We start from the raw sequence: 13,663 nt of genomic DNA, 5'->3' as shown, positions 1-13,663 counted from the left end.
GTGTGTACTTGCGCATTGAAATGTGCATGGTGACCGTATCCTGTCTTTGGGCATTTGAATGTTTATTCTATTGGATCGCTTTCATATTGTACTGTGTGCCTGGATGTTGTGCGTGAATGTGTGCGTTGTGTGCCTGTGTACAGTATGTGCTCACGCACATGCACACGCATGATGGTGTGTGTGTGTGTGTGTGTGTGTGTGGTGTGTGTGTGTGTGTGTGTGTGTGTGTGTGTGTGTGTGTGTGTGTGTGTGTGTGTGTGTGTGTGTGTGTGTGTGTGTGTGTGTGTGTTCCAGACTCCACTGGCTCTGCTAAACCAGGACAGACCAGTCGCTAGGAGTGCGGCCATGCTGTAACAGAGAAAGAAAAAATAAACAATAGGTCATCGAGAGGTTTAAAGAGAACCTTGTGTTCTTCCAGGCCCAAAACAGGGAAACATTTCTTGTCACCGACTACTAAACTTCTCTCGCCTGCCGTGCTGCTTAATTGTGAGCACAGCGCAACAGTAAAATAAAAGAAATATACATATATATGAAAACAAATATCCACAAGCGAATCTGCAAACTCAGCCACCAACACAACACAACACAACGCAACACAACACAACAGAAGGGGGGGGGGAGAAAAGAGCAGGAATTATAATAAAAATCAAAACAAAATGTTCCCCAATCCATGACAGGCGCGGAGACAAATCCAATTATTTGCGTCTGATGTTGCAAATTTGTTCTAATGGTCGGAGTGCGAAAGTAAATAAGCGCCCGCGAAGGGGAAACAAAAGGATGTGATTTCTAATTAAGTTGAAAGAGGAACGGCGGGGCGAGTTAGTAAACCCATCTTTCATCCGCTGCCTCAGACCACTCGTTTGTTTGTTGCACAATGTTGTCTTCAAGAAGGGGGGGGGGGGGGGGGAACGTAGCACTGTTTCCCTCCAAATGAAATGTCAACAGATTTAACAGCATTGCAGAAGGAACCCGGCGTTTTTCGAGCATTTTGTCAATTTTATTGTTCATTAAGCTTTGCTGCCCACGCTGCAACGCACCCCCATCCCCCCCCCCCCACCACCACCCTTTTGCTCATCACCCTCCTCTTCCTCCTCTTCCTCTTTCTCCACTTGTTCGAGGCTTCATTTGCGGCATCTCGGCTTTGAAGATCACAAAAGGCTGAGGCAATAATTGGGTTTGTGCAATTACAGCGAGCTTAATGAGAGTGTTCAGGAGTTTGTCTCGCTCCTATCTCCAACTGAGCTCCTTCCCTCTGTCCTCACTCTGCCATTAGGCCTGCATTAACACCTCTACTCTCTCTCTCTCTCTCTCTCTCTCTCTCTCTCTCCTTCTCAGAAGCGCTGCCAATGCAGGGTGGGAAAGATGCTATCGTTATGGGCCCAGGTCTGCTCTTACACATACACACATAAGCGCAAGCGTAAACATGCACGCACACACACACACACGCACACACACACACACACACACACACACACACACACACACACACACACACACACACACACACACACACACACACACACACACACACACACACACACACACACACACACACACACACACACACACACACACACACATAGACACACACACACATACTCACGCCCGAGTGATGGAGAGAGCCGATATGCTAGTCGCTGACCCCTGACTGACCAGAGAGTGAGAACAAAGATAGCGAGAGAGCCTCCGGAGAGCAGAGTGAAGACACACCGACAGAGCAGAGCTTCAGTGAGGAGATAAGACATTTAGAATTTAAGGACTATACGATTCAAGAAGCGAGTGAAACTGCAGTCTCATTGGCAACTTGTTACAGGATGTTTTTTTCCCCTTTTCTCCCTCCCAATTTAGTCGTTATGTCGATTCCCGATTCCCTGTGTCTTCCCTTCCCTGTGGTTCTCAACCTGTGGGCCGCGAGGGTATTGCAAGTTTGCACCAAATAATTGTCTTTTTTTTTTTCTTGACACCCTTGAAATATGTGTTTTCATATGATACAAATAAGAACTTAAAGTATCTACGTTAGTTCCACTGACCCATGTCAGAACAATCAATCGGTTGATTGATTGTATCCGGTTCTACGAGACTCGGATACGTCTTTTAAAGTGATCGGGGGATCGATCATACTGGAGATGAATATTCTATGACGTTTCAAAGGTTAGTGAAAACACTCGAAAATCGCTGGCAGTGGCTAAGCAAATGATGTCTTATTTCTGGCAGTCAAAGAGTTAAGGATGTTTTGGGAAAGTAATGCAAAAGTAATGCAACACATTATTAGGCACAGAAAGTAATAACATACTATTATTTAACTTTGATAGAAAGCATACTTTCAATTACGTTTTGAAAGTATATCTTCCCCAGCACTGGCAGCTAAAGATGTTAGCTGTCCTTCCAATGAAGACAGTTTTTAAACTGAGGGCTGTCTGTGTGAAGGAGTCTCTTCCTGCTTCAAAAAATGTCCTTTGTCTGAGGGGAGAGTGGCTGCACAGATGTTCAGCCAGCTGTTACCCTCACCGCGCACAAACAAACATCTGGGTTGGCTGGTACAGTTGTGTGTGCGTGTGTGTGTGTGTGTGTGTGTGTGTGTGTGTGTGCGCGTGCGCGTGTGTGCGTGCGTGCGTGCGTGTGTGTGTGCGTACACGCGTCTACCCACCTGTATATCCGTGAGTTCTTTGACCAATCGAGAGGCCAGCTGTGAGTTATTTTCCTGACAGGGGATGTGCAAGTTCTGGACACAAACACAAATAAATACATGTGAAGGCTACATACACACATACACGCTTGTTACCATATATTACATTTGTTAACATAATTCACTCTTATAACAAATAACATTAGTTGTGGAAACGTATTAAAGCAAACGGCTACAGGGCTCTAGAAAACATCTAACTCACTTTCACCTGGTCACAAGAGAAATAGAGTCTCATTTGAAAGCAGTGGACTAGTAGGATTTCTTTTTTTACTATATGTCAAAACAAGTTGACGCTATCTATCTCTTACACCAGTGTTTCTGAAAGAAAGGATTCCTAAGGGTCCCCAGCTAAAAAATTATAAAATAGAAGCAAAATCAGATTAACCCATTAAGACCTGAGGCGATTCTTAAAAATGTTTTCTAAATCCAAACAGTTTTTTGAAAAAAATAAAAAAATAAATGTTTTCAAGATTTTTCAAAAATAGCAGATATACAAGCTCATAGCGCGGCACTCGGTGCCGCGCTATGAGCTTGTATATCTGCTATTTTTGAATAGCCCAAAGAAATCTAAAGTGACACAGATGAGCTACTTGACAATAGACATAAATCTTTTGAAACATTTTGAACAATTATCAATTATATTGAACATTTTCAACAACACAAATCTTCTCTTATGGGGGTCTGTGGGCAAATACATGTGGGGGTCCTTCCTTGACATGAAAAGGTTTGAGAACCCACTGTCTTACACCGTAGTCAAACCCTCGACACAATGCAAATGGTAATAAATTGTGTACCTCTCCCTGGTAGAGGATGCGTCCCACGGGACAAACCACACAGGCCGTCCCAGAACCAAACATCTCCTTGACCCGCCGTTCCCTCAGGGCTCGGCACAGCTCTGCCATGGTCAGGTAGCGCTCTGACACTTTAAACTCTCCCTGGGAGAGAGAGAGAGAGAGAGAAAGAAGATGGTAACAACTTTATTTTAAAGGCAGTACTAGTGGCCAAACTGAGATCGTGTCATTTTAGATTTTAGCTATAACCATTATTTTTATTCTTTGGCTATTCAAAAAGTAGCAGATCTACAAGCTCGTAGCGCAGCGAGCTTGTACTGTAGATCTGCTATTTTTGAGAACATCTTGAACATTTGCGCAAATCTTGGAATACTTTTGTAACTCGGATCGGCGGCCAAAAACATAATTTTGACAAGAAAAAGTTTGAGCACCACTGATATAGCAACAATAGTTTTCAGAAAAAATTAAGACATTTTTGTTGAGACATTTGACAGTTACAAATGTTCGCTTAAAAAAAAAAATATTCAAAGATTTGCAAACATTTTCAAGATTTTACAAGCTCCTATTTGTAGATCTGATATTTTTGGAATAGCCAAATACATCTAAAATGACAGAGATACGTTCCCGGATTGAATGGGTTAAGAGCAGGGAGATAGATATACAATAACAACCCCCCATGGGGAACAGAACTAATAGCAGAGCCCACTGGTGGTGCTGGGGTGGTGGGAGCAAACAGGCACATACCAACAGTCCAGGGAATCTGAAAGCAGGAGGAAGAGCAGAGACTGAGGTGCATGCGTTTGAATAACCGGCCAAATTGGTCAGCTTGTATTTATGTACAAATATAGTATAATGTTAACGTATGCATTTTTGTCAACAAGAGGTTGGCCGCAACGTGGCCCTCACACCACCGATCCGACCGATATGTCTGAGGGGCTCTGCCAGAGTACCCGTTGTACCCGTCTGTCTGCTGTGTCCCTTTTGTGCCTATGCAGATCTCTGTATCTGTCTGTATATGGAGATCCATGATGTCATCAGTATTCACCTGTTTCCTAGGCTGTGTGTTTTCCACTTCCTGTCAATTTCATTGGATATCATTGGTCATCTGACCAGTTTCATTGGATTTCATTGGATCAAATCGACAGGAAGTGGAAAACACACAGCCTAGGAAACAGGTGATTTTGGTCGGTTCGGCGATTCTGGACAACCGCATATCCTATACAGCGGGCATCGCACTCCCTTGAGTCCTTGCCAATGTGTGTGCCGAGTTTGAAGTCAGTCGGTCCCATATAAATGCACATGTCCATATGGGCATAGCTGTCGTGTAACGGCGACTTCACTTATCCAATATAGTCACACTTAGGATCTTAATGCAGAACTTGTTGTATTGACTCGTATCAATTAAAGAATTCTCCACTTCTTATTTCTTGTATTTTGCAACTTACAACGTCCAAGGAATGGCGGAGATCGTCATGTATTTTTAGGGGATTTATTGAAAAGTTATTTTATCTTTTATTTCCATCCAAAACAAAATATTCCTCCTGAGCTTCTCTCAAATAGGATTCTCTTGAAAATACTGACTGGCTTTCCAACAACAACAAAATAATAAAACAAAATGATTGAGAGAGTTTTAAGAAATGTGTAAAAAATATTGCAATAAACAACACCTAGTATTACTAAACAAAATACCATCACAATATGCAAATACTAATAATAATACTGTGTCCACTTGATTATAACACCATCATAATTTTCTGGACAACCGGACGGGTTTGTTTATGGTTATGTTTGAGTCAGAGTGATGTGGCCGTTGTCCTGCCTATATATGGGCGTATCGGGTTTATGTTTGAGTCAGAGTGACTTGGCCGTGGTCCGCCCCCTGGGCCCGCCCTCCCATTAGCCAATTTTAATATAGTATAAATATGTCAATCAATCAAAGTTTAAACAAAGTGCAACCGAAACTTCTGCTACATTTAAGCCATTGCACTCCAGCACTCACTCTACTTACTCAAACTTGCCCTGTTGTTTGTTGACTAGAGTTCTTGCCGTTTACTCTGTGATCTTGTACTTTGTAAGTCGCGAAATGCTTAAATTGCTATCGCCCACAGTAGGCCTACTAGCGCAGTGTTAAGCTATTTTCTATGTGCTGTTGTTAGTCTTTTTCTGTCCAAGTCCTGCATTCGTTAAACATAGAATCACTGAATCACTGAATTCCTTGGAATAATAGTAATTAACTCGTCTGACAATAATAATGAATAATGTTGATTCTGATTCTGATTTTGAGAACTTATGAAAGGCTTTGAGAAGGCTCTTATTTGCTAGTGGCACTATTTTTCCTTCACCTTTGGTTGTGGGTATGGGGTTTAGCTGGTTGTGCTTGCTTTTTGCCAGCGCCACACCAATTCACATTTAAAAACTTACACATTCAAATCCTCAGTGTTCATCTATCATTTTAAACACTCTCAGAGCTAAATGAACACTGAGGATTTGACACACACATTCACACATGGGAGCTGCCAAGTAAAACCACTGATGACCATCAATACTATCTCTTACTCTCTTTCTCTCACACGCACACACGCGCGCGCACTCACACACACACACACACACACACACACACACACACACACACACACACACACACACACACACACACACACACACACTCTCTCTCTCTCTCTCTCTCTCTCTCTCTCTCTCTCTCTCTCTCTCTCTCTCTCTCTCTCTCTCTCTCTCTCTCTCTCTCCCCCTCTCTCTGTCTCTCCCTTTACCCATTTCCTTGTGAGTTCCAGGATGCTCTGTCGGGTGATACCAGGGAGGATGATGCCATCTAGTGGTGGAGTTGCTAACTCCTCTTCTGCAGATGATAAGACCATAAGATGAATGAAATATTTTGTATTAAGTTTCAAGTGGTGACAGACACGTCACACACAGTATTGCAGTGGTGACGTCATAGATGAGACACACACAGACTCGACAGAATCACAGTTTACGGGGAGATGGTCCGACCCGTCCCGTATTGCTGGGAGGCAATGTTGGCAACCCTATGTTGGCAAGTCATAACAGTCATAAACATGGGTTAACCCATTAAGGCCTGGAACTCATCTGTGGCACTTTGATTCGAGCTAAAAAAGCATTATTTTACACTTTGGCTATTCAAAAATAGCAGATATACAAGCTTGTAGAGTGCCGCGCTACGAGCTTGTACTGTAGATCTGCTATTTTTTTTAAATCGTGAAAATATGTGCACATCTTTGAATATAATGTTGTTTTAAAGCAAACATTTTTAACTCAAATCTTTGCTTCTGTGAGGTCCCTGGAACAAAATATTTTGAGATGGGTGCGGCCAAATACATATAATTTTGGGCGGTCCTTGACTTGAAAAGGTTTGAGCACCACTGATATAGAAACTATATTTTTCAGAAAACTGTAGACATTTGTAGAATCGGCCACTAACCTCCATTCTCATTGGTCCAGTAGAGGAAGAGGTTCATGGTTCCCACCTCGGTGATCTGATGGTCTTCTCCATACAGCCACAGCACCTGCTGACACCCATAATGCACTGCTTCATGCTGGGCATAGATGGATCCTCCGTAGTTCCTGAAACCATCCGAGGAAACAATACAGACAAGAGCAGAATATTTAGAGAAAGGGATAATGATATACAAGACAATAATGTATCATACAGTTGAGGACATGGAATAGTAATAGTGCTTTAGCTTAAAAAATAGCAGATCGACAAGCTTACAATGCGACGCACTACATGTAGTGGAGTAAAAGTACAATATTTGCCTTTGAGATGTAGTGGAGTAGAAGTTGTGTGTGTGTGTGTGTGTGTGTGTGTGTGTGTGTGTGTGTGTGTGTGTGTGTGTGTGTGCGCGCGCGCGTGCGCGCGTGCGCGCGTGCGTGCGTGCCTGTGAAAACTCACCCACCCAACTTGCAGTCCCCGGTGCCTCCCTTCCAGGCTCGGGTGTACTTGGGGTCGGCCCACAGGGACACCGGTTCGAACCCGGTGCTGAAATAAGAGCCCACTGGACACAGAATCACAAACAGCAACGCATGGCCTGTCTTCTTCACACCCAGAGCTGGCTGAAATGGGACACACACACACACACACACACACACACACACACACACACACACACACACACACACACACACACACACACATGTCCCACGTCTACTTACATACAGAAAATATAACACACTGCAAAGGCTTTAGTTTTGGTGTTATTGGCAGCCGTGCATTTATGCAGTGTTGATTTTGACAGTAGATTTTGATTTAGTTTTAGTCATAGTCTTTTGAATAAAATTTTATTTAGTTTTAGTCATATTTTAGTCATCTGAAATGTTTTACTGTTAGTCTAGTTTTAGTCGACTAAATATCATACAATTTTAGTCGACTAAATCTACAGTTGATTTAGACGACTAAAATGTATTTTTGCGGTGCCTTGATGGCGTTGTAATACCTGATTTTACACTTGGTTGCATGCTAAAAATAGCAGATCTACAAGCTCACAACGCGTCGCGACGCGTTGTAGATTGTAGCTTGTATTTTCAGAGCGCAACCAAACATACAATTATTTGTCCTTTAGTTCTACTGGACCCCCTGACCACTGCAGTCTACTGCAAGGGTCCTCCTCCCTTACCTCTGTACCCAGAAAGGTTGGCCTGATGTAGAGACTGGAGGAGTCAGAGTGTGGCACCCACTCCTGGTCCACCTCTACCAGCCTCCTGATGCACTCCATCAGCTCTGATCCATCAAAGGCCTTCATGATACAATTCACAGAGGTCACAGTACAGTAGAGTTATCAGGATGGCACCAAAAGTCAAAAGACTTAATTCCGTTGCGGTCCCAACATAAATAATAGCAACATAGTATCCAACTGAACACATTTGTTATTCTATCATAACTAAATAATCATCGTAATAATAGCATTCAACAACATAGACAATCATAAAACCAATGCACAAGAGACAAATAAATTAAAAAAACATTACATTCAACGCACCCAATACCAGCCATACCGATGCAGACCAACCAGGGGCCCCTGACTCTATTCTAACTTGCCCATCAGCACATTTTTCAACAGCTTTTTAAAACCGTTCAATGACTGGGCAAAAGTAATTTCATGTGGGATATTGTTCCACTCCTCCCCCTGCTGGCCCTAAACAGAGAATACGCAGTGGCAGAATACCTGAGCACCGTGACCGACCCAAAACAAAGAAAAATCTTAACTAGGTACAGACTCAGTGAGCACAGTCTTGCGACCGAGAGAAGACAGACTATGCACCCACTGCACACAAAATGAAGTGGAAACCGAGCTACACTTCCTAACCTAACTGTACCAAGACATCAGAGACACATACTTCCCACAGATTACAACCACACACGGAGATTTCGAAAACATGACCAATGACAAAAAACTCCCATATCTGCTGGGCGAAGTACAACAATGTGCAAACACAGCAGCAAGATTTGTGAGTTGCTGTGATAGGAGAAGGATATCAAACGGAACACAACCACCCTAAAGACTAATCATTGTGTATATTCCTGCACTATACCTGCACCCAGTGATCTTGGTACATAGAAATTGATCTATTGAAGATTCTGACTTTCAAATGTACATATTTTTTGTTTTGATTGTATTGCTGTATTGTTGTATTGTGCTTTCTGCTTTGGCAATGTAAACGTATGTTTTCTCATGCCAATAAAGCCCTTTGAATTGAATCGAATTGAATTGTATTGGAATGAGCTTCTACCTACCTTGTGTTTTAGGTTTGGTGGTTTAAGATCAGCTACACTAGCCCTTGTGTTCACGCTGTGGTAGTCACTAAAATTCTGGAAATAACCGTTGAAGTATTTTGAACATTGGTCTTAAAATGTTATAGACCATAATAAGTCACAGTTGTTGTATTCTACCTTCCACTGGGAGCCAGTTTAGTTCTTTTAAATGGTTACGGCCATTCATGCATCCATTCCTGAACTCTGACCATTAATTTTATTTTCTTACCGGCAAACAGGCTCTCTCAGCAGACCGAGCCATGCGCTCCATGTTGAGCATCGGTCTGAAGAGATGTACTCTATGGTCAGCCCCACGGTATGCTTTCATCCCTTCAAACAACTGAAAAGAGGAGAGGAGATGGGAGGGGAGGGGAGGGGAGGGGACATTTTTAGACATTTTATATATTTGAAAACTTGTGAAATGGGACATCCTGCTAAATGATTACTTTCTACTTTTGATACCAATACTTTACTTTCCCACCACTGGTACTTGGTTGTATTAGAGGAAGGGGGAGAGTTAGTTACCTCTGTGGCGTAGTGCAGACACACACTGGCTGGGTGGAGGGCCAGGTTCCCAAAGGGTTTGATGTGGGGTTTCTGCCAGCCCTCACTGTCACTCCACTCTATGGTCAGCATGTGGTCAGTGAACACTTGGCCAAACACCAGGCCGGACGGCTCCGGTTTGGTCTTTGGCGTGGAGGACAGCTCCACCACCAGGTCGGCTGCCTGTAAGAGCAGAGAGAAAGAAATGTGATCGGTCCCACTGAAGTTAAATATTTAAAAAAGTATGAAACATAATTATGTGAATTGGTGGAGGTACTTCTGTGGCCTATACTGGCAGGGTGCACAAGAAATTTGGCGCTGACTGGTCCAGCACCAGTGGTGGAAAAAGTTCTCAATTTGTTTACTTAAGTAAAAGTATCAACACCGCAATGTAGAAGTACTCTGTTAGGGCGCGGTCCCACCGAAACATGGTTGGCCGCTGTTAAACTCAGGTTGTGCGCGGCCACAGTTTTTTTGCAAAGCAAAAGTACCTCAAAACTGTACTGAAGTACAGTACTTGAGTACATGTACTTAGTTACTTAGTTTCCATCACTGCTTAATTCTACCTAAGAGTTCCCTAGACCAGGGGTCTTCAACAGGGGGTCCGGGACCCCTAGGGGGTCCTCAGAGTTACTACAGGGGGTCCGCCAAATCTTTGTTGTTTTTCTTTGAAAAAAAATCCTTAACCACTTTCCTTAACCACTAGCATCCCTTTTCTGAGGAGAACTTTAGCCAAAGAATAGCAGATCTACAAGCTCACAACGCCTCACGCTGCGAGGCGTTGTGAGCTTGTAGATCGGCTATTTTTAGGCAAAGAGGTGTAGGTGTAGAGGGAAAAAGAGCAGACCAAGTAAACAAAAAAAGTTAAATCTGAAACACAATTTTATACAATATAGAGGGGGGTCCCTGCTTCATCTCTCTCTCAGCTAGGGGGTCCTTGGCCTGAAAACGTTGAAGACCCCTGCCCTAGACGTTTTTAATCCACCAGGGGTCACTATTGACCACTTTCAATGACAGTGTGAGGCTATCCCACAGACAGCCACTAAAGCACATAAACCAAAGGTCACCATGCAGTGGCATCTGCCATCCTTGGCAGTAAGACTTTGAGCAGCGAGGATAACGTTCACCACTAGAACAACTAGCACCAGTTACACTGCAACTTCTCCAAGGATGTTTAACAGAATAGAAATTGCTGTGTGATTTTTATGGTGCCGTCAGAAGTGTTGAGAAGTTTCATTCTTAAACCTAATTTATATCAAAAATTGCAAAAAGTGCATATTGTCTTATTTTGGAGCTATACTCGGCGCGCGAATAGAGAGGAGACAACACTTCCAACTCTGGACATCATTCAGTCATCTGCGCATTCCACAGTGGTGCAAAAGTAACTAAGTACCGTACTTAGGTATAACTTTGAGGTATTTTTACTTTACTGGAGTACTTCCAATTTTCAATACTTTTACTTCTACTCCACTACATCTCAGAGGCAAATATTGTACTTTTACTCCACTACAATTATTTGAAAACTTTAGTTACTAGTTACTTTGCAGATATAAATTATTACATTATAAAACATGCATTAACCACTTTAGCCCTATTGTATACCGAGGCTATTTGAAAATAGCCAATCTACAAGCTCACAACGCGTCGCGATGCGACGCGTTGTGAGCTTGTAGATCTGCTATTTTCAAGCATTTTAGTACTTTTACTTTTGTACTTTTTCCACTTTTTCCACCACATGACATTCCATGTGGCCGGGATTAGAGGATGCTCTCGTTTAGATCCACCCCCTGCTGCACAACGTTGCCTGCATCATAATCCCAGATTACAGTGACTGAGAAGTGGTGAGCAATGACAGCAAGGCACTGTCTGACTGGGTGCACAGAGTATTATACTGTGGATTCTGTTCATCACTGTCCCCACCTCTCACAGAGCGGCAAATCACAATCCCCCCATTTCTGATTATCTGTCAAAGATTAATATGTGTTATTTCATGTCATACCCAGACCAAAAAATAATCACCATTTATTTCACTATTTTTTTTATATTTTCTGAGGATTGGCACTTAGGCCTGTCACAATTATTACATAATTGCAATTATTTGAGATAATCGCAATTATTTTTGCATAATCGTCATAATAGTGTTGAAAATTTTTCACACATTTTTAAATATTGAAGAAAAACAAAACGGAAATAGCAGATGCGTTGTAAGCTTTGTAGATCAGCTATTTATGTTGGTTTACATTACTTTTACAAACTATTTTACAAAATGATTAAATATGTCATAATAATTTCTTTGCATTTTTAAGTTATTTGTCATATCTGCCCTGTGCAGTTTTTGATTACGAAGCCTAAAAGGCAAACAGAAATTAAAATTGTATTCATATGTCCCGATGTCCCTATTCTTTATTGGACAAGCTATGGTTTCACTCTTTTGACGGTTGGAATGATCATGTAGGACAGGGTTCTTCAACGTTTTCAGGCCAAGGACCCCCTAGCTGAGAGAGAGATGAAGCAGGGACCCCCTACTCTATATTGTGTAAAATTGTGTTTCAGATTAAAGTTTTTTTTTTACTAGTCTACTCTTTTTTCCCTCTACACCTATAGCCTCTTTGCCAAAAATAGCCGATCTACAAGCTCTCAACGCCTCGCGCTGCGAGGCGTTGAGAGCTTGTAGATCTGATATTTTCGGCTAATGTTCCCCTCAGAAAAGGAATTCTAGGGTTTAAGTGGTTAATGTAAAAAATCACACAAAGATTTGGCGGAGCCCCTATAGTAGCTCTGAGGACCCCCTAGGGGTCCCGGACCCCCTGTTGAAGACCCCTGATGTAGGAGGACAAGTCAACGAGAACATGGAGACGTGTTTTTGAGACTCACTCTCCTCAGAAAAGGGCATCATCTGGTGTCAGTGTGCAGGCTGCCTCCCTTACGTCACAAACAGCCCAGTGGACGCTGGGTCAGGGTTAAGTGGCTATAATTATGCATGACTGTATTATATCACCTTTGGTGTTCAGGTGTGTTTTTAGCCCTATTCGACTACAAGAGAACTGTGCTCTGAGCCTGGAAAGTTCTACACTAACACAAGTGACAAATGCAACTCCAGAGGCCCTTGCATTTGCCCATCACCCACTCCTTCTGTCTAAATCCTGATTTACTTCATCGTATGGCGAATATAGCAGATCTATAAGCTCACAATGCGCGCGCGCGCGCGCACACACACACACACACACACACACACACACACACACACACACACACACACACACACACACACACACTACAGGGGCTTTGACTTGAGATATAATAGTATGTCACCTGTTTCTTTGTGTGTGTGTAGCCATCTACCCTAATCTCATGACCTGCTTGTCTACAGGTCATGCAGTCAGGCTCAACATACAAGCTACTTAGTGTGAGCTGGGGAAAGTGGATTCTCCTTTAGCAGGCTGAACAGGACCTCCTGGTATACACCAGCACCTCCTGGTATACACCAGGACAAGGAGGAGAATCAGAGACAGGAAGAGGAGGTGGAGGAGGAGGAAGACAGCAGAGAACAAACAAACAACAACATGTACACCATTTGCACGACAGGAATATGGACATCAGCGTTCCAGACTTGAACTGACCCGAGCACCGTGGATTACTTCTTCATCTACTCCTCAAACTCTGAACACCTCTGAGGCAGGGTTGTGTGAGCGTGCGCGCACGTGTGTGTGTGTGTGTGTGTGTGTGTGTGTGTGTGTGTGTGTGTGTGTGTGTGTGTGTGTGTGTGTGTGTGTGTGTGTGTGTGTGTGTGTGTGTGTGTGTGTGTGAGTGTATGTACTGTATGTATGCGTGTTGGACCAAGGAGACATCAGAATGCTG

At 42.9% G+C, this 13,663-nt stretch overlaps 1 protein-coding gene across 1 annotated transcript; it reads right to left on the bottom strand.

The window, feature by feature from the left end:
• Positions 1 to 309: 309 nt before the first annotated feature.
• bcat1 (branched chain amino-acid transaminase 1, cytosolic) lies at positions 310 to 9,982 on the bottom strand (the record flags this gene model as incomplete). The annotated part of the gene is made up of 9 exons (XM_084049748.1): positions 9,788 to 9,982; positions 9,492 to 9,602; positions 8,127 to 8,246; positions 7,406 to 7,566; positions 6,935 to 7,077; positions 6,249 to 6,334; positions 3,481 to 3,621; positions 2,648 to 2,722; positions 310 to 348 (listed from the first exon to the last, which is right to left on the bottom strand). The coding sequence occupies exons 1-9, from the start codon at positions 9,896 to 9,898 to the stop codon at positions 310 to 312; spliced, it is 987 nt and encodes a 328-aa protein (XP_083905874.1). The 5' UTR covers positions 9,899 to 9,982.
• Positions 9,983 to 13,663: the final 3,681 nt, after the last annotated feature.

This window comes from Gymnoscopelus microlampas, assembly GCF_963454915.1.
Source record: "Gymnoscopelus microlampas genome assembly, chromosome: 23".
NCBI classification, from domain to species: Eukaryota; Metazoa; Chordata; class Actinopteri; order Myctophiformes; family Myctophidae; genus Gymnoscopelus; species Gymnoscopelus microlampas.
Note: the sequence above shows the minus strand (reverse complement) of the source record. Positions and strands in the feature narration are given on the sequence as shown.